Source organism: Tamandua tetradactyla, chromosome X, assembly GCF_023851605.1.
Source record: "Tamandua tetradactyla isolate mTamTet1 chromosome X, mTamTet1.pri, whole genome shotgun sequence".
Lineage (NCBI taxonomy): Eukaryota > Metazoa > Chordata > Mammalia > Pilosa > Myrmecophagidae > Tamandua > Tamandua tetradactyla.
The window spans coordinates 157,727,637-157,749,221 of record NC_135353.1 but is presented as its reverse complement, the minus strand read 5'-3'; the positions used below and the strand labels follow the sequence as shown (position 1 = coordinate 157,749,221).

At 39.6% G+C, this 21,585-nt stretch overlaps 1 protein-coding gene and 1 pseudogene across 3 annotated transcripts in view; one reads left to right on the top strand and one right to left on the bottom strand.

Annotated features, from left to right (window-relative positions):
- REPS2 (RALBP1 associated Eps domain containing 2) overlaps positions 1-15,420 on the top strand; it is a 240,313-nt gene extending 224,893 nt beyond the window's left edge. For all 3 annotated transcript variants that reach the window (XM_077145368.1, XM_077145371.1, XM_077145369.1), the window contains one exon: positions 9,404-15,420. In XM_077145368.1, coding sequence (XP_077001483.1) covers positions 9,404-9,472 — 69 coding nt within the window. In that variant the 3' untranslated portion in view covers positions 9,473-15,420. The remainder of the gene's footprint in view (positions 1-9,403) is intronic.
- Positions 15,421-16,768: 1,348 nt separating this feature from the next.
- LOC143672139 (26S proteasome regulatory subunit 4-like) lies at positions 16,769-18,824 on the bottom strand (annotated as a pseudogene).
- Between the last annotated feature and the right edge of the window lie 2,761 nt (positions 18,825-21,585).

Below are 21,585 nucleotides of genomic sequence, written 5' to 3'. Positions count from 1 at the left end.
ATCAATGAGAGGGAGGGGTGGGGTGTGTGGAATGTATGAGTTTTTCCTTTTTCATTTTATTTTTCTGGAGTGATACAAATGTTCTAAGAAATGACCATAGTGATGAATATACAACTATGTGATGATATTGTGAGTCATTGATTATAGATGAAGAATAGAATGTTCATATGTTAAGAATGTTCATGTTTCTATGTTATTTTTTGTCAATAAAAACAACAACAAAAAAGAAATGAAGGAGGCACAACATAAATGACAAAAGTCTGGGTAAATATTGTGGACTATTCTTTTGAGTTCTTTAAAACCGTTTTGGGGGGGGGGTACAAGGATATTTCAGTGGTAGAATTCTCACCTACCATGTGGGAGACCCAGGTTCGATTCCCAGCCCACGCACTTCCCCCAAACAAACAAACTAGCAAACAAACAAAAATAAACCAACCAAACAAAAATTCAACAAATGGTGCTGCAATAAGAGGATACTCACATGGAAAATAATGAAATATGACTCTCACCATACAGCATACAAAAACAAGACAAAACACCATTTTAGGACTGAAAGCAAAAATCCCCGCAACTTTGTATGATAGGGCTCTCAATGTGTGTAAGTATAATATATAAAATTACTTTCCCAGACCATGCACCCTTCCTCCCCCCAAAGAAAAAGATGACTTTAGCATAAAGGGGAGATGGGAAAGCAATTATTGGGTGGTAAGGTTAATGAATTCTTATTGAAGTAGTAAGATGCTGAGTTTGAAAAAATAGATTGGGAGAAGTTAAGTTTGTGTTTAGTTCTCCCTAGAACATACACTTAAAAAAATTTATATGTGGCTAAACTTTGAAGAAATCATGTGGAGTGAAATAAGCCAGACACAAAAAGGCGAATATTGTCTGATCTCACTTGTATGAAATACCTAGAAGAAGCAAATTCAGAGTCAGAAATTTTATTACAGGTTACCAGGTGCTGGGGGTGGAGGTTGGGGGGTGTTGGGGAATGAGGAATTATTGCCTAATCAGTGAAATCAAAGCAGAAAAACCAATGAAAAATCAATGAAACAAAAGACTGGTTCTTTGAGAAGATGAGTAAAATCAATAAATCTCTACAAGAATGAGAAAGTAAAACAGAGAAATGACACAATCACCAATGTCAGGAATGAAAGAGAAGATCACTGCAGACCCCACAAACTTTAAAAAGATAATAAGGGGACACTACCAAAACTCTATGCACATAAATTCTACAGTTAGATGAAACCAATTCTTTGAAACAAAGCTTAGTTTTCCAAAATCAAGAAGAAATAGATAACCTGAAACCCCAGTATCTATTTTTTAAATTGAATTTGTGATCTCAAGAAAGAGATCTCCAGGCTGAGACAGTTCTATATGTGAATTTTACCAAACTTTTGAAGAAATAGCACCAATTCTACACAAACTCTTCCAGAAAATAGTAGGGGCAGGAACATCTCCCAATGTATTCATCAAGGCCTGTCGTACTCCCTCAGAAAACTAGACAAAGGCAGTACAAAAAAAGAGAAAATTTACATAAACGAAAAAATCCTCAACAAAATATCAACAAATTTTATCCAGCAGCATACAAAGATAATTGTACACCACGACTATATAGGATTTATCCCAGGAATGCAAACCTTGTTCAATATTTAAAATCAATCAATATAATCTACCATATTAACAGTCTAAATTGTGTAATACCACAATTATTTCAATAGATACAGAAAAAGGTTTTGACAAATTACAATATCCATTCATGTTGAAACCTCTCATCAAAGTAGAAATAGAGGGCAACTTCCTCAAACTGATCAATGGTATCTATAAAAACCCTACAGCTAGCATCATACTTACTGGTAAAAGTCTGAATTCTTTCCTCTCTGTAGTTGGAAACAAGACAAGAATATACACTTTCACCCTTCCTTTTCAACATAGTAACAGAAACCCTATCCAGAACAATTAGACAAAAGGAAATAAAAGGCATACAGATTAGAAAGGAAGTAATAAAACTCCTCATTTTGAAGAACACATGGTTTGTCTATGTAGAGCATCCTGAAGGATCTATATATTAAAAAGGTAAACTTTTAGAGCTAATATGCGAGTATATTAAGATTGAAGATTAAAGTAATTCACTAAGGTTACAAAGTCAACAGGCACAAATCAATCATATTCCTGTATGCAAGGAACAATTGGTAACCAAAATTTAAAAATAGCAAAAAAAATTATCACCCATAGTAGCCCCACCATAATGAAATACTTCGATATAAATCTATCACCTGCACAGGCTCTGTATGTTGAAAACCATAAAATGCTGCTAAAAGAAATCAAAGAAGATCTAAATAATAATAATAATAATAAAAGACATACTCTGTTCATGGATTGTAAGACTCAGCATAGTAAAGTTGCCATTTTTTCTCCAAAGTTATCTATGGATTCATCCCTGTATCAACCAAGATCCCAACAGAATATTTGTGTGGGTATAGACAAGCTGATCCTAAAATTTTTATGGAAGGGCAAAGGAACTAGAATAGCTAGAATAAATTTGGGGGGGGGGAAGAATGAAGTTGGAGTAATTACTATCAAACTACAGTAATGAAGAAGATGTGGTTTTGATAGAGGGATTGATGCATAGACCATTGGAATGGGTTAGAGTCCTAAAATAGACCACAAGAATACAGCTATTTGATCCTTGACAAAGGCACAAAACCAATTCAGTGAGAAAGGATAGACTTTTCACAAATGTGTTATAATAATTGGTCATCCATATGTAAGAAAATGAACTTTGATCTCAACCTCGTACCTCGTACACAGATTAACTCAAAATGGGCATGGATGTAAAGATACAGAACTTTTAGAACACACAGGAAAAATCTTCATGACCTGGGGTTAGGGGAAGAGTTCTTAGAAATGACATCAAAATCATGCTCTGTAACGGGAGAAAAAATCAGTAAGTTGGACTTTATAAAAATTAAACATGTTTGATTTGCCAAAGAACACTGTCCAAAGAATTAATAGACAACTACAGACTGGGAGAAAATATTTGTAAACCAAACCAAGTAGTTGAGAGAACTTGTACCTGCAATATATAAAGAACCCTCAAAATTCCATATAAGGAAACAAACAACCCAATTTAAAAATATTTAAAGGGGCAACTTCCAGGAAAATGAAGGAATAGGGAGGGAGCCACAGAACCTACTTCTCTCCCCAAAGCAGTGAGCCAGACAGAATCCATGCAAATCAACTACTTGGGGGCTCCAGAGACCAGGGGCGCTCTGTGCAACACCCAAGGAAGTGTGGGATGAAGAGACAGTGAAACCAAGGTCAGACTATAAGTAATTCTGTCCATGGCTCCTGGTGCCCACCCCCACCCTGGAGGGTAGCAGATAAATAGGACTTCCTCAAAATTGAATACTTTGGGGTTCTAAAGGACTTTGTCAAGAAAGTACAAAGGCAGCCTACTCAATGGGAGAAAAGATTTGGAAACCACATATCTGATAAGAGGTCGCTATCCAGAATATATAAAGAAATACTACAAGTCAACAATTTAAAGACAACACAATTTAAAAATGGGGAAAAGACACGAACAGACATTTTTCCAAAGAGGAAATGCAAGTGACTAAAAAGCATATGAAAAGATGGTCAACATCACTAGCTGTTAGGGAAATGTAAATCAAAACCACAATGAATTATCATTTCACGCCTACTAGAATAGCCGCTTTTAAACAAACAGGGAAACTACAAGTGTTGGAGAGGGTGTAGAGAAATAGGGACACTTATTCACTTGTGGTGGGACTGTAAATAGCGCAGCTGCTGTGGAAGACAGTTTGATGGTTCCTCAGGAAGCTAAGTATAGAACTGCCATCTGATCTGGCAATCCTGCTACTAGGTTTATACCCAGAAGAACTGAAAGCAGGAACTCGCACAGACATTTGTACACTAATGTTAGCATTATTCAGAATTGCCAAAAGCTGGAAATAGCCCAAGTGTCCATCAACCAATGAATGGAAAAACAAAATGTGGTGTATACACACAATGAAATATTATTCAGCAATAAGAAGGAATGAAGTCCTAAAGTATGTGACAATATGGATGAAACTTGACATTATGTTGCCTGAAACAAGTCAGACACTAAAGGACAAATATTGTATGATCTTACTGATATGGGGTAATTATAATAAGTAAACTCATAGAGTTAAAATATAGAATGTAGGTTAGCAGGAGATAGAATGAGGGTAGAGAATGGGGTGCAGATGCTTAGTGTGTGCTGAATTTCTAACCAGTTTGAATTTAAGTGTTTGGAAATGGATAGAGGTGTTGGTAGCATGATACGGTGAGTGTAGGTAACAGCATTGAATTATTTGTGCGATTGTGGTTGAAAGGGGAACTTTAGAGTCATGTATATTATTAGAAGGAAAGTTAGAGGATAAAACATGGGAATGTATAACAGCACCCTGTGGTGCATGATGACTGTGATTACTCGTACAAATATAAAGACATTCTTTTATGAATTAGAACAAAAGTATGTCTCTGTTACAAGGAGTTTAAATAATAGAATGATATATAAGAAAATGTACCTATTGAAAACTATGGATTATGGTTAATAGTGATATTTAATATTCTTTCCACAACAGTAATAAATGCACTATGCCAAGACTAGGGGTCAATAATGAGGGTAATAAAGGGTATGGTTTTTTTTTTTTATGTACTTTTGATGGATCATATGTTGTGTGAATGTATCTCAATAAAACTGCTTAAAAAATGTTAAAGGATTTGAACATTTTTACCAAAGAGAGTATAAGGAAAAGATGTTCAACCTTATTAGCAATTAAGAAAATGCAAATTAAAACCACCATTACATACCATTGCAAACACATTAGAATTGCTAAAACAAAAAAATAATGACACCTCCAAGTGTTGGCAGGTGGAACTCTCATGCATTGGTGATGGGAATGCAAAATGGTTCAGCCACTTTGGGAAATCTTCTGGAAATGTTTTAGGAAGCTGAACATACACTTACCACATGACCCACCAGTCCCCTCCAGGGTATTTACCTTAGTGGAATGAAAACCTTATGCTCACATAACTACACAGATATTCATTGCAGTTTTATTTGTAATGGCCAAAAGTTATGAATAACCAAAACCATCCTTCAAAGGATAAATAGATAAGCTGTGGTATGCTCATGCAGTGAAATAGGTAGTACTCAGCAGTGAAAAGGAATCCACAACAACTTGAATACATCTTAAAGTTATTATGCTGATTGAGACAAGTCAGTGACAAAAGATGACGTGCAGTGTGGTTCCTTCTATTTGACATTCTTGAAAAGGCAAAACTTTAGTGATGGAAAGCAGCTCAGCGCCTGTTAGTGGTTATGGGTGAGGAAAGGTTGTTTATATAAATGGGTAGCATCAGCGAGTTTCCTGGGTTGATGAAACTAGACAGTTTTATTCCCTGATAATTAAAAAAAAATATTTTTAAAAACTTTCAAAATCTTATCCAGTTCTGTTTTGAAGACCTATGCTAGTGATTCCTATTTTATGAATTTCTGTATGTGATTTTTTCTAAAATATTTATTTATTTATTTATTTATTTTGTTTTGTTTTGTTTTTTTCTCTTCTCTCCTTCTCAAAGCTGGGTGTGCTGAAATTTCATAATAGGGTGCTTGGTGTAGGGTCTGTTGACATCCACTGTTCTCTATCCTTGGTGAGTCCTTTTAACTTGGAAACCCTTTGGTTCTGGGAGTTTTCTTCACTTTATTTTTGTTGTTGTTCCTGTCTTGTTGATTATTTCCACACCTCCCGTCCCCCGCGCTCCCCCGCCCCCCATTTTCTCTGATCTTACTGGCTGATGTTCAGATATTGGGCCTCTTAGCCTGGTTCTCTAATATCTCATCTGTTTTCTTTAGTTTTGTCTCCCTCACTCTCTCCCCTCTTTTCTTCCTTCCTTCCTTCCTTCCTTTTTTTTTTTGTCCTTTTTATCAATGCCTGGAGGTGTATTTAATTTTTAATTCTTTATCTCCTGTTGTAGAATAACCAAGAATCCATTTTTTGTTCTGTTTTTTTGTTGTTGTTGCTATCTTTAATTCATGTAATATCTTCTCTTAATGGTAGTTTTTTCTTCTTCCTAAATAGTTGTTTTTTATTCTTTTTGCTTTCTTGTGTGTATGTTTTATTACATGCTTTCCTCCAATATGTGATGATCCTTCTTTGCTCATATTTAAGAGGAGGATGAAATAGTGATTGGAAGTTCATAGCACATTGTAGGGCTTGTCAGCTTTGAGCTTCACCCTCCTGCAGTCTAGCCAGGCTGTGTAGTTGGGAACCCTCCAAGGCAGTATCATTGGTTCTTTCCTCTTGGTCTGATAGGAGCTCCCAGAGAGAAGCCTCTTCTGTTCTCCCATGTGGAAGAAGAGGCGTGGTTCAGCAAAGGGAAAGTGCTGTGGATCTCTGCTTCCACGGGTGCAATTTGTTCTTTGAATCCTCCTATTTCCAGTGCAGTATCTTGTCCTCAACAGTGTCTATTTATCTCTGATCCAGAAATCTTCTGTTTTTCCTTCCCAAGAATAAACTGTTAGTGTTCTGCTCTGGTGGCAGGAAAGATCTGGGGATCTAATTGCTTTTGAAACAGACTTTCAGCCAACATTTATTTTAGGTAGTCACCTACCCTCATTCACTTCTACCATCATAGGTATCTGATGCTGCCAATTTGAGTCTTTTAGGGATCTTCCTATATAAAATCAGATTAGTTCTTGCTTTTTTCCCCCGTGTTTAGCTTGCGATTCAGTTTTCTTTACTTGATCCGAATGAGTCGGAAAATTCCACATAGAGATTCATGGCTCCTAAATCAATTCCCAGATCAAGTCAGTCTACAGACCCAGAACCCTCTTCAAAATGAAGGGAAGCCCGGGTCCCCTGGAGGAAGGACCCCACTAGGCTGCCAGAAATAAATACTGTCAGCCCTTTCTTCCAGCCCTTCTCAAAAGAACCTGTGCCCGTTTACCAAGTGACTGTGTATCGGAGAAAAGGAAATCATCAGATTTTTCAGGGATTACTGGACACTGGCTCTGAACTTACACTAATTTCCGGAGACTCAAAACAGCACTGGGTTCTACCAGTAGGAGTAGGGGCTCATGTAATTCATGTGATCCATGGAGTTTGGGCTCGGGTCCTTCTCACAGTGGTGGTTATTTCCCAAGTCCCGGAATGCGTCATTAGAATGAAGATACTCAGCAACTGACAGAATCCTCACATTTATTTTCTTAGATTTGCTAAGTCATTTACTGTTTTTCAGTTTGCCCTCCAGCTCACAAATTCTATTGCCATCACCTCTTGTTTTTTTTCTCCTTGCACTCATGATCTATGATTTTAAAAATTCCTTTGTGGGTTTTAGTGGATTCCAGGAAGGAGTGAATATCATACATGTGTTCAGGCTTCCATCTTTACCTGGAACCTTTATACTGCTTCATGAGATGAAGTTATACGGTTAGATGGCTTTGAAGACTTATGCTAGTATATCCTGTATCTATGTATTTATATATTCCTCCTTCTTCTGCACTCCAGACATGCATATACAACTGTTCACTCGGTTTTCCCCTCCTCAGATCGGTAGTATGCATTTCACATACTTAATTCCCAACCTTCTCCTTGAAAAACTCATTTCTCATTCAGTCTTTTTGTTTGCAATTAATTCCACTAGCAGTCATCCACTTGCTCAATCCCCAAACCCAGAAGTCATCCTCAAATCTTCCTTCTCTTCTACATCAGATCGTTAGCAAACTCTATCAGTTCTAGAATATCTCTATCTTCATGGCTACTATTCCAGTCCAAACCATTTTCATTTTTTCACATGGATAAACGCATGTGAAATACATACTTCCCTGCTTCTCCTGTTGCCCTGCTATAATTCAGTATCCACATAGTAGCCGGAGTGAAATTTTTAAATTAGATCACATCCCTTCCCTGGTTAAAACCCTTCAGTGCCTTCCCACTGCAGTTTGAATGAAATCCATGCATTACTTTGCCCACAAGTCCTTCTAGAATCTGGCGCCCATGTAAATCTCCTCTAATACTGGTATCTTTTCTTCTGTGCTGGTCGCACAGGCCTTCTTGTTCATCGTATATTCCAAGCTTGTTCCCTCTTGGAGGTCTTTTTTTTTTTAATTAAAAAACAATTTTTTTTAATTTTTTATTTTTTTACATGGGCAGGCACCCGAAAACGAACCCGGGTCCTCTGGCATGGCAGGCAGGCATTCTTCCCTTCTGAGCCACCGTGGCCCTCTTGGAGGTCTTTGTAGTTGCTATCCCGTCTGCCTCAGCGTCCTTCCCCCATATACTCAGCTCACCCCATCACTTCATCCACGTCTCTGCTCTAATGGCCACAGCTCTGAGGAGCCTCTTCTGACCACCGAGACCTTTCTCCCAGCCCCAGCCCCACCATTACTCTCTATTATATCATCTTATTTATTTCCTTCTGAATTTATTTTATTCTTTAAGTTTATGGTCTTTCTCTAGCTATTTTGAGTATAAGCCCTAAGAGTGCATTGGTCTTATCTGTCATGTTCTTTGTCAGTACCATCACTCCTCAAGCCATATCTGGTTCACAGTACAGATACTTTCCAAAGACTACTGGATGGGTGGAGAGGAGGAGAGTGGGCAGATAACTGCTTGTTGAGTTCTGTGCTGGATACTAGCATGTTTGCCTTCTGGAACATCTAAGAATTGATCCTTTAAACAGAATTGTTCCCCACCTTGTCAGATTCCACTCAAGAATGCCTTTTTGTGTCCCCCACGCCCTGATAAATCTGTTTTAGATCTGTTAAGTTTGAATTCTCAAAAAGCAGATTACTGACCCTCTTTCCTGCCTGCCTCTCAGAAATCACACATTAAGTCACGTTTTGTGTAGAAGACTGGACAAGACTGAGTAGAGGGACAACCAATATACTTTTCCACCCCCCAGACCTGACTGAGTGTGGTGCTAGATTAGAAGTGAGAGATTGCAACTAGAAATTTATTTCTGGTGGCTCATCTCTCAGTGCTAGAAGTCTGTTCTTGCCTTTCTGCTCCCTCCCTTCTAGATTTTTATTTTTAAAATTTTTAATGTCATTGTCTTCCAGTTACTGATCCTGATAAAACTGAGGATGAGCCTGAAACATGGAGGGGGTAGCAGTCAGTTTAAGTTAATTATCTTCAGGAAGGAGTCGAGAGATTATAAATTGTGAATCCCCTTTGTCTAGTCATCAGCTTTAAATATACTGCCTTCCAGTCTATCTGTCCTTGAGTCATACAGCACTTAAGTGTCTGTGGTCCAGTTTTAAGTTTCTTTTTAATATCTGATGATGTAGGGATGAATCCAAGAAAATGATCCCTCTGCTCTTTTGTTTTTCTTCTCTCTGTTTTGTATGACTTAGGAGGTTCATCAAGAACGGATTGCATTGGAAAACCAATTGGAACAACTTCGTCCAGTCACCGTGTTGTGACCCCCAAGGTTCAAGCAGGTGACCTTCTCTGCCAAGATCTTTCCTTCGAATGTTTTTGAGCCAATTACTTGTCATAAATGTCTTAACTATGTCAAAATCTGTGAGCAGCAAAATACAATCCATGTCACCTTGCCTCTTGCACCTCACCTGTGCTACTGTGGTGGAAAAAATACTTCAGCTGATTATCAATTTGAAGTTGTAATTATCAGTGGGCCTTATCTCCCATTCTTAAGTACTTCTTCAAGGTGTTAGCTGCTGCCTCCCACCAAAAATCAATCTCCTAGGATATAAATAATTTAGATTTGTACAAAATCTTATAACCGAGTACCTTCAGGATGCTTGTTTTATTTTTGTATGTATATCAAACAATAGATTGGCTTCCGAAATAACTGGGATTCCAACTGGATAATTTTTGGCATGATGATAATGAAAACAAAAACTAAAACTAAATGAAATAAATCAAAAGCATCAAATTTGGACTGGCTCTGTACCCGCCACCACTATTTGCCAAAAATTGCTTCTCTAGTGCCATTTTGATATTCTATCTAGCTATAGATAATACATGACTGTTATTTTCTATTGAATGTCAAAGACTTGTTGGGTCTTTACACCTCTGGAAAGTGGAGTTTTTGGCAATGATCTATTTAACTTGGCCGAGCTAAGCCATCAACCCAGATAACTCAGATCTTTCATGTAAATTTTGGGGCAAGAGCAGTTGGCTTAAACTGCCTTGTCCAATCAAATTAAATAAATAGTTGCCAGATCTCTGCTTTTATCCTGCATAAGGATAGCTTATCTGTGAAGCATGAGTTTGGAAACCACCCATTAAATATGAAAGGCTAATGAGCCTGTTTGGATTGTTAAACATTTGTTGTTTGAGCTGAGGTTTCCAAACCCGGGAAGAAGGGGAAATGGTTGTTACTAACCATCCAACAACCTCCAATAGTTATTTTAGTGTCTTTGTTATCTTAACCTGTATTGTGAATGTGTTGGGTATGAGGAAAGAAAGCTGGTCTTCACACTAGGTATACAACTCTTCTGTTCTCTGTGAAGTGTGCACTTGGGAAGTGATTGGTTTATGTGCAATCCAGAGGAGTCCAGCTAACTCCAGTTTAGATTATGTAAAACAATAAACTCAAATTGTGGAACGCAGAAATTTAGATAGCTGCTGCTTCTCCTGAAAGCCCAAGGTGAAAATGGGAATTGAAAGACCCTCACAGGGATCAGGGCACACCAGCTTTGACATCCCTTACAGAGGCTAATGGCAAGAAGCACGGTCTCTTGGGCATTTTGCTAATTTACCCATTCTTAGGATTGAGGGATCCGGTGTGCCTCGGGTCTCTTTTTGAAGCAGTTTTGGGTGGGTTCACAGTATATGGGATTAGGCCTTCAATTTCAGTAGAGCTAAGTGCTTTTAGAAAAAAAAGCAGGCATTTATTTAATGCTTATTCCACTGGCAAACTTTATTAAAAGTTTAATGACATAAGGGAAGGGCTCAAAGAGAAAATGATATTTTTTCCAAAGGAAAAACATACTGTTGACTCTCTTCTGTGCACATATAAGGATTTCAAATTGATTTGATTTTTAAAGTCAGGAAACTTGAACTGTTTCTAGATTTTCTCTTTTTTCCCCTTTGGCTGCCCCTTATTATCCTGTGGGAAGGGTTGGGAGTGAGTTTAAACTCTTCCTAAGATTATGAATCGGTCAGTGCAAATTTTTTAGGTAACCTCTCTTCCCATGTTCTCTGATCTGGAGGCTGTAACAAATTTTATAAATAGTGTTCTTGTTGCAGAGTTTCACAGCATGTTTGGCTTTTGTTACATTCAGTTTCGGAAAGACCAGCATATTGCACTTTATCTCATGATCCTCCTTACATCCTCACTTGGGATAATACTTCATATCCATTAACCAGACATAGAAACTAAGGAATGTTAGTATATACTATGCATTTTAGAAATTTTTACATGCTTTTCCCCCCATCAAGTTAATGCTAGAGTGAGGTGAGCCAGATTAAGAGGTCAGGATTTTGTTTAGTTGGCTGAGTTTTCACTAAAGGAAAAAACTTGCCTTGGACAATCAAAGCAACTCCAACCCAACCCCAAATTTCATAGACTCACCCACATTTTAAAATCGGCCATTGCATTAAGGGCCACACCAGTTATATCTACACCTAACCTTCTACCTAGACTAAAGTATCTCCACAGTTTATTAGTTGCTTAGAAGTGGATTTTTTAAAACATTAAATATCCTCATATATATACACATAATAATATTTCCTAACTAGTGCTCATACCCTATTTCTCTGTTTTCTTAGGATGAACACTTGCCAATTTAGTATTGTAACTCATGAGAATGGTGTGAGCCTTTAATTTGATTTATAGGAAAACTGGTTATTAAAATCACCTTATGCCTCTTCTAGAAAACCACACCAAAATTAGATCTGTCTGCTAGGGCAGAGTTTTATACAGAGAAGGTCAATGTTGCCCCATCCATGGAGGTTTAATTACCTTGTTGGTAGGTGGTCCTCCCCCAGAGGGAGGTCCTACAGCTACATAGACAGAAGCATAGGAGGAGTTATAGTGGACTTACTAGATGCCATCATGTATATTGTATGTGGCTTGCATGTGACATATTTTTTTGCCACCTCCCTATCTAGCAGGCATGAAGCAAAGCCAAAAGGTAAATATCTGGAATGGATATGTACACGGTAATCAAGGCAGACATTTGCCTTTGTTGGAAAGCTCTTAACTGCTTTATAAATACCTTAGAAAGGTGCTTTTGTCCTAATGGGGAGAGGAGGCACTTGCTGGAAGCCATGCCCATCTTACTATCACTGGTGAATGGGTTTTAGAGCTGGCAAGGAAAGACCTTTACCCATTTTCTGCTGTTTGCATACAGGGAAACCAAGGCCCTAAGAAACCATAGTTCCTCACCTAAAAATCCATGGAAAGAAGTAGCTAGAAGGGTTTCTTCTATTTACCATGTTGAATTTTCTAACTTTATCTTAAAACATAAAAACATGTTTTAAATCTAGAAATTTCTCTTGGATAGAAGCAGAACCTAAAATCTCAAGGGAAAAAATATGATTAAACTATTTGTTCTTATGAGCACCTCATCTTCTTTCATGATGCAATAAATTACTCTTGAGTTTTCTTGGCAGAACCTTTGACAGCTGTTGCTTTGAATGGATTCCACTCCTGTATTCCTTATGGGAGTTTGTTTTTAAAATAGACTACTGTGATTGAAATGAACTCAATATGCTAGTAAGTAATTGTTTTCTTCAATATATCTTTGGTTATTTGGGTCAAACATGTTCACTTTCAGCATATTTTATGGTGAGTAATCAGAAACGTGAATTTTCTTTTGATTTCCTACTAGTATCTGAAAGGGATTCAATTGTACAGTCTGTTACTAAGTAATATTTGTTTATTCCTTAAATGATCTGTCAGCCATGTAATAATAGATCTGTATTCAGATCAATAGATTAATATCTGGAATGGATATGTTTCTTGCATTTAAGACAGGCATTTGCAGATGTCTTCCAAGTAGTAGTTGGAAGGGTAATGCCTTAGAGCCAAAACATTTTGTTCAGCACAAACTAGAGTCACACCTTCTGACTGAGTATCACCAAGGGAATGTGATTTTTAAAATGGAAAAAAAAGAAAAAATTTCAAATATCATAGCAACCAGAGCCTCCCATATTATTGACAAGTAGGGCTCATTAGGTTCTGGTTTGAGCTTTCATGAATGTGAACAAAGAGAAATATCAGTTGAAATGTCTTTTTTTTTCTTCCCACTAGTTAACTAGAACAGTAACTGGTTCCTCTTTCCAACTGGTTAACTGTTTCATGTGTGCTCTTTTAAAAATCTTATTTGAATTGACAGTTGAGCTATGGATGTTTTCTAGTAAGAAGTAGGGATTTGGGTCTTAGGAATCCTGGTCTGGCATGTCTTTCTGCTGTCCTTAGCACAGGCGAAGGGAGACAGGCCCACCAGTGCCAACAGGTCAGTTATTACCAGCCATCAGACTGTGAGGGTTACTCTCTGAGCCACCCTGCTATGCTTTTTTGTAGCGAGAAGGGCAGTTAGGTGAACCTCCCCAGAGCAGCTCCCAAAACAGCAAGCCTGGAGGGCCAGACTTCAAAGACCATGCAAGAAGATTTGAAGAGCTACCTCCCTCCCTCAAAATAGGCTTTCCGAAGGCCACTTTACCAGCAACTCCTAAGCTTGTCCTGAAGCAGCCAGCCCGTATAGTGTAAGACATTTCAGGACTACAGTTGCTTTTAGGCTTGTAGGGCTTATATTCTACATTTACTAGCACACATGATGATAAAGGAACCTTTTCTAAAAGGCATTACAAGGTTTCAATTGAAAGGACTTATTTTAGTCACAGAAGCCTTTCTCCTCAACCATTGGGGAATGTTTAGTTTTCATGGTTTGTGAACTCTCCTGCCTTGCTGTAAGCTAATTTCATGGCCGTGGAAGGCTAGAGAAAGTAGGCTTATTATGCTGAAGACTGGAGGACACAGGGCTTGAACTAAAATTTGGAGACTGCAATAATGAAACCTGTCGGTCCCAGTTTTGTCCTAAAGCACTGTATGGGACAACAGGACTAGACCTTATAGCTCCATCAGGGAGTTCTACTCTGGGAATGGAACTGATAGCTTTTGTTTTGGTTGAAGGCAACTTGTGTGAGAGCTTCCACTGCATCTATCTTGGGAACCATGTATACCCTTTTCTTTAGCACTGCCATTCTTTTTGTCTTCACAAATAAGATGTCTAAGTGAGCCAGAGTCAAGAAGAGTCATTTTATTGTAGCTTTTGGGAAAGAGAGATAATGAGCTGATGTTCTATTTTAACCTTGAAGGTAAAAATGTCTATTTTTTCACTGCAGGTACATTGAACAGTAAAATGAGTCACAGCAAAATATATATTTGATGCCTTCTGTCTTTTCATGATAATGTGCTACCAATATGTGTTAATATTTTACTCAGCAAGAGTCTTATTCATTTGCTATGCATTGGGAGCATTGTGTATGTTAATCTTCAACATTAATAAGTCCCTGAGGGTATCCTGTATTTGGATTTTGACTTGTAAACTCAAGCTTACCTTACTGCCTCTTTTTCACACTTGTTGAAAAGTATGTGAAGATTATAGTAGATTAAGAATTTCCAACTTTGGAAAATGTATGTGATGTGAAACTGGGGTGCTATGTTAAAATAAATGTATGATAACTATGTGTGGCTTTTATGAAGTCTTGTTGTCAATATATTGTGGTTTGCATTTGGTCTCCTGTGCATCAATGCAGGTGATGCGAAAAGGAGATGGGAATCTTTCCAGTGACATCAAAGTCTCAGATTGGGTTATCTTAACCTCTTGGCAATCTGAGCTAGGCCTTTAAATATCTACACGCATTGAACACTTGGCAATCAGGGGGTATTGTGGTTAGCTCGCAGTGCATTTTAAAGATTCATTAAATTTAAAAGTTGGCTTAATGTGGGGCCAAGTTTAATTGCTTCATATTGTTGGTGTTCTTTTTGCTCAACGATGTTCCCATAGTGATGCCCTTAACTGCAGGGGGGTGATGGGGTGATGGGAAGAGTTGGTTTGAAGAAAAATAAAAGTGATATTGTCCCTCAAACTCTAAACTCCATGTAGTTTACAGAAATTAACAGGACTTCCTCCGTTAGTGTTGGTAATAAGCAGGACTGGCTACATAATTGGGGGGTTCCAGTGCAAAATAAAACAAGGGACCCTTGTTAAAAAATTCTTAAGAATTTCCAGATGGCAGCAGCAGCACATGAAACCAAGCCTGGGACCCTCCTGAGCATGTAGCTCTCCTGAGTATGGGTCGCGGTCAATCATCTATCAGTAGCAGTGATGATAGATGGAAGTGCTGGGTGCCACATAGCCCTCTGAGTGTAGGTGCTTTAATTATCTCCATTTTAGGGATTAGGGAACCGAAGCTTCGAGAAGTGAAGCAACTGGCCTCAATCTCAGAGCTTGGTAGGTTTGGTGCTGAAGTCGGGTCTGTAGAATTCCAAAGCACATGTTCTTAACTACTCCCCTCTACACCACCTCCCTCTCCTGCCCTTGGGCCCTGGGGAGCTGGTGCACACCTTGGCCCAGTGGCAACAGCCTGTATCTTGTTGCTGCATTCCTGCCTGTGACTGCTTTCGCAGCAGCCCAGAACCTTTGGGGTATGCTTTCTGGTGCCTTTGGAGTTTCCTTTGCCTGCTCTCCTTGTAACCAGCAGGTGCTTGGCCATTTCCCTACTCTCCAGCCAGCCCATGAGGAGACTTTGGCATGCCCATTATTGCCCGGCACTTTGTAACCACTGAGGGGAACTGTGAAGACATATCCACAAGGCTCCTGCCCACAAGGAGCATGTCAGTTGTCTGGGGAGACAAAACTGACACCCATGAGGTGTTGAGATAGGAGATAGTGGACTGAACTGGGCTGTCAATAACCTCATGTCTTCCAGGCACCCATACCGGGAGCTGAACCAGCTTCCTCCTTTGCTTTCACTCCCCACAGCTTGTTGAGCGTTCCCTATCCATGCCATTCCTACACGTCTCAGTCTCACCAGCCCCGCCCTGTGCAGTTGTCTCCTAGGCCATCTCGGTAATTCTAGTCTTCCTCTTCCAGCTTATCCTCCACCGGGTGATTAGAGTGATCTTTCTTTTCTTTTTATTTCCTTCTTTTTTTTGAGCAACAGCCACATTAACTCAGCTTTTATTATTTAAACGATAGATTTCTCTGCTTTTGTGATTATGATCATTTTTTCCCATTAATTTCTGTTCTACAACTCTACCTCCAGTTTTGGGGGTACAATGGGGGGGGGGTCTGCGGGTGTTGAAGTCTGTACTCCTTGTGCCTGCCAGCCTGAGGTTATTTTGTCCAGAAGCTTCCCCAGCGTGTGGATCTACTCACTTGTTTGAACAGCGGGTGTGGAGACTCCAGAAACAGGAATGAACTACTTCTGAAAGAATACGCTTTACTGGGAAGCAGTGTTGCAGTGACCAATAGTCAAATGCAGCCCCAGGGGCTTCCTACACATCATACTCAGAAAGATACAGTGTTTTGTTAATAAAAATCAACTGGAATATAGGTTCTCCTGGTCAGCTTCCCCAATCTCATCCTCTGAGGGGTTGGGAAAATGCCCAATCGTTTTCTTTCTTTCTTTTTTTTTGCATGGACAGGCACCAGGAATCAAACCCAGCATGGCAGGCAAGAACTCCGCCATTGAGCCATCGTCTTACTGCCCCCTGAATCATTTTCTTGAAGGTCTGCAGTTCACTTAGAGACAGAGCCCTTCAGGGTGCCTTCTTGTTTTTTATAAAGAACACTTTCTTTAGATTTTTTGAAGTGTTCATTTGTTACTTTCATTCTACATTCTCTCAAGGCCATCAGGTCAGCTTCTGTACAGATTGCTTTGATGTCAGCACCGGAGAGGTCATCTTTAGCCATGATCATGTCATCCAAAGCTACATCTTCGGCCAGCATCATCCTGCTTGTGTGAATCTGGAAGATGTGTTTTTTTGGTCTTCTTGTCAGGCAGGGGGAACTCGACCTTTCTGTTGATGTGGCCTGGTCTGATAAGAATTGGATCCAAAGTTTTTATTCGGTTTGTGGCCATGATAACTGTCACATCTCCCCTCGAATCAAATCCATCCAGCTGCTTCAACAGTTCTAGCATAGTTCGCTGATTTTCTCCTTGCCACCGGAATTTGAGTCATCTTTTTGTCCCAATGACATCAATTTCATCAATAAACACAATGGATGGTGCATGTTCTTTAGCAACTTGAAACAATTCCCACACAAGTTCGGGCCCATTTCCTTGGTACTCCTGAATAAGTTCAGAGCCACCATTCTTAAGAAAGTGGCCAAAGTTTTGTTTGCTACTGCTTTGGCTAACAATATTTTACCTGTGCCAGGTAGACCATAGAGAATGACCCACTTAGGGGGCTTTATACCCATCTCTTCATAATATTCAAGATGTGTAAGAGGAAGTTCCACAGATTCCTTAATTTCCTGGAATTTGGTTGTCCAACTCCCTGATATCAGCTTAAGTCTCCTGGGGCGGCCTTTTCCACCTTCATCACTCTGATTAGGGGATCGATGTCATCCATGCACCTCGTGGTTGTGCAGGACAGAACAACCTGGTTCCAATAGATCCTTGTCCACAAATGAAAGAATGCTGACGTAGTGTTCCAAGCCCACTGATGTAGATATGATGGTGTGATTGTCATCAATGATCTTTTCCAAGGTTCCTACTGACATTGGGGTCCCCCTCAGATCATCTGCCTTTGATCTTCCCTCCTCTTGCTTTTCTTCTAATGGTTTCATTTGTTCCTGATTTCTAATGAATTCTTCCTCTATGAGAAGGTAATCTTTAATTCTCTTTAACTTCAATCATTTTAACCGGCACTGAGTGTAAGGTATCACCAGTGGCAGTTTGATGGCAGCATTTGTTTTCTTTTTCTTTTTCCCCACTCTACTTGGTACAGGGGGTTCATATTTCTTTTTCTTGTCGTTGTCATCCTTTTTGCCATCTCTAGGACCAGGACCACCACTCTGACTTTGACCCTTGCTTCAGTCACTCAAGCTGTGGCTGCCAGAAGTATGTCTGTCTAGAGTGATCTTTCTAAAATGCAAATCTAGCCATGCTGTTCACCTGTATAAAATCCTTCTGAGGACACCCTATTGTCTATAAGATAAAGTTCAAGACCTTTGCCCAATGTCCCACAGCCTTCTCATCAAACCTATTTTACAACTCATATCACTCTGCTATGATTATTTGTGTGTATGTCACACCTATAGATGATAGATAATTGTTGCTTTATCTCTATCTTTAGCACCTACAAGTGCCTGGTATATGATTTATGTTTGCTGGATAGATGAATAAAGGGCCTTCAATCAAGCAAGCGTCAAGGAAGGTTTTATGAAACAGGTATTACTGCTCCATTGGGAAGGTGATCTTCCTGACTATATTTCAGGTTCTACTGGTAGGTGATTCAGTCTGTCTTTGCCCCCCAAAATATAGTGTAGGCCTTACTATAGCATGACAGTTTGGACCAGGAAGCAGAGGTCAAGGCTGTGGTCTAGCTATCCCATTGGTTCTCCCAGTCTGTGCAGTCCCTTTCCCTGCACTCCAATGGTCTCATCAGTTGAAAAGGGGCAGCCCACCTGTATGTGGAGCGTGGGTCAGAAGGTCCATTTCAGAGACACAGTGCTGAGGCCACAAACAGTACATTAGCTGCAGTCGTGGGACCTGAAAACCTGGTTTTAAGTCCCACCTTTCTTCAGAGTTGTGAAATCCTGACCTGGTCATCAGCATCCCAGTTGCCATTTCTCACCTCTAAATTTTGAGTAATTTTAGGCGGCACCAGTCTCTTATCCGGTGGGGGTTTTATTCCGTACTGTGAATGCAACAGGTGGGCTACACATAGGACATTTCCAGTCTGGTAGTTCCAAATGCCTACCCAACACTGGGAAAATCATCCATGATTTGGATCATAAGCTTGGACATTGGGGATCACTGGGTCTTTCACTTTAGAGAAAAAGGAGACAGCATCAGTAGCATCTGCATCTCCAGGGAACTTACTAGAAATGCAGATTCCTGGGCCCTACCCCAGACCAACTGAATCAGGAGCTCTGGGAGTGGGCCCAGCACAGTCATTTGTGTTTTAGCAAGCCCTCCAGGTGGTGCCGGTGCATGTTGAAGTTGAACTATTGATCTAGCCAACTCATTTTACATTCAGGGAAACTGCTGCATAGAGGCAAAACTCACTCCTCTAGGGTCTCAGATAATTCAGAGCAAAAGCTAGACATGTCCCCAGAAAAGACTTTCTCTTATGTTGCAGTATCCACTTTTTTTTCCCTCCTCTGACTTTCCTTCCATGGATATTTATTGAGTCACTACCATGTATCAATGTAGGGGCTGGAGATAAGACCAATGAAACAGAATCCCCTCAAGTTGCTCACAATCCTGTGGGAGGGAGACCTACAAATGAATTGCAGTGTAATGTAGGATAGGTGCTGTGATGTATTAGGTTAGGCTAGCTGCTATAACAAAGAACCCCAAGAGTTCAGTTTCTTGACACAATGAAAGTTTCTCATAGCACAGGATGGGTGTTCTTAGTTGTGCCATTTTCTTTGTGGTTATTCAGGTACCATTACTTTTTCCATCTATGGTCTCATCTTCCTCTAGGGCTAGTGTGTTTTGTGCTTTTAGCCAGTGGGTGATGAAAAAAGGAGACTGTGAAGAAGATAAAATTACTCTTCAGGGAAGAGATCACATCACTTCTGCACATATTCCATTTCCTAGAAATCAGTCAGATGATAACATTTAATCACACTGGTGGCTGGGAAATGTAGTCTAGCTGTGAGCTCAGGAGATAAAAGTTTGGTGAGCAGAGTATCCCCCAGAAGGTGGAAGGCCAGATTGTGCTGAGCATCTCTAACCCAAACCGTGGGATCCAGGAAGGCTTCATTCATGCAAGTTTTAAGAGAAGAATAGGCATTAACTGGGAAGAAGAGGCTGTTCCAGTCAGAGGGAGCTGTGAGTCCTAAGGCAAGGCAAGGTGAGAGCGTGGTGTGTTCTGCGAACTGCAAAGAGATTCTCTTATGGATGGAGTGGATATGGAGCATGGAGGGGAGGAAGTGGCAAGGGTTGGGTATCAGGTCAGATGGGAAGTCCTTGCATGCCAAGAGAAGGCATAAACCACCCTGAGCTTACAGCCCTTTTCAAGGTTTAAGCACAAATACATGAAGTCGCTTATTCCATTAATATTCAAGGAGTGATTGGTCTTCTCCCCTTTTCTTTCTACCACTAGCAAGGAAAAGCTTCACTGGAAGATTATAAATTAGTGTTTCTAACATGGAGACATAACAAAACCTGCTAGTTTGATTTGCTAATACATGTTCTGGTATGTCACAAAAGACCAAAGCCCAGAACACAAGGAACCAACCCCTTGTGGGCTGGAGTCCTATTGGATGATGTGAGACTTTTTCCATCCTCAAGTCTTCCATTTGAGGGGAGATATTGGGGGCCCCAAGATGATCATGGTGTAAGGCTCATATTTCTGCAATAAGGCTGTCAAAATGCAGAAATGGGAAGTTTGGAAATGAAGCTGAAATTCCCAATTCCTTTTGAACAAGAATTCTCAGTTGAGTTTATTTAAAAATTCTAACAAATCCCCAAGCCTGGGAGTAGAAGATGCTCCAAGTGTGGCATCTTCATGGAGAGCTCCCGCTTCAAAGAGTCCTGCCATATTGTTTTTCAAACAGGAGGCATTCTTGAAGTGTGAGCATTAGCATTTGCAGATACCTGAATGGTCTCCTTTCATTACTTTTTCTTCCTGACATAGAAAAAGGAGATCTTTATCTTTGAGTATAAGATTGTAACCCTTATACCTTCCTTTATTTGCCCTGCAATCTTGTCAGCAGATTTGACAGAAAGAAGGAATAGGCACAGAAACTGTCAAATTTTCAGTATTGACCTGTGAGAATCCTCAAACATCACCATGTTGGAGAAGAAAAGAAATACATATCTAGGATATTTTATTCCTGGCGTGGATCATTTTTAAATATGACTGATTTTCAGTAATAATCCTGTAATCACTTTTTTCATTCTTTTTTGTATTTTTAAATTTATTTTTTATTATGAAAAATAACATGCAAAAAGCAATAAATTTCAAAGCATACCACAATTAGTTATAGAACTAATTTCAGCATGTGGTATGGGTTACAGTTCCACAATTTCAGGTTTTTCCTTCTAGCTGCTCCAAGACACTGGAGACTAAAACAAATATCAATATAATGGTTCAGCAGTCATATTTATTTGTTGAATTCTATCTTCTGTTATAACTCCACCTTCTCCTTTGATCTTTCCCACAACATTTAGGGGTATTTAGTCTATGCCCATTCTAACTTTTTTATGTTGGAAAGGATAATATGAGATGGGGGATGGAACTAGTTGATGTTCTGGAGAGGCTGGGCCCTCTGGGTTTCAGGACTCATTTACCCTAGGAACCTATCTGAAAGTTGTAGGTTTCTGAAAAGTAATCATAATGTATGGAATCCTTGAGGGGTCTCAGATAGAGCCCCAG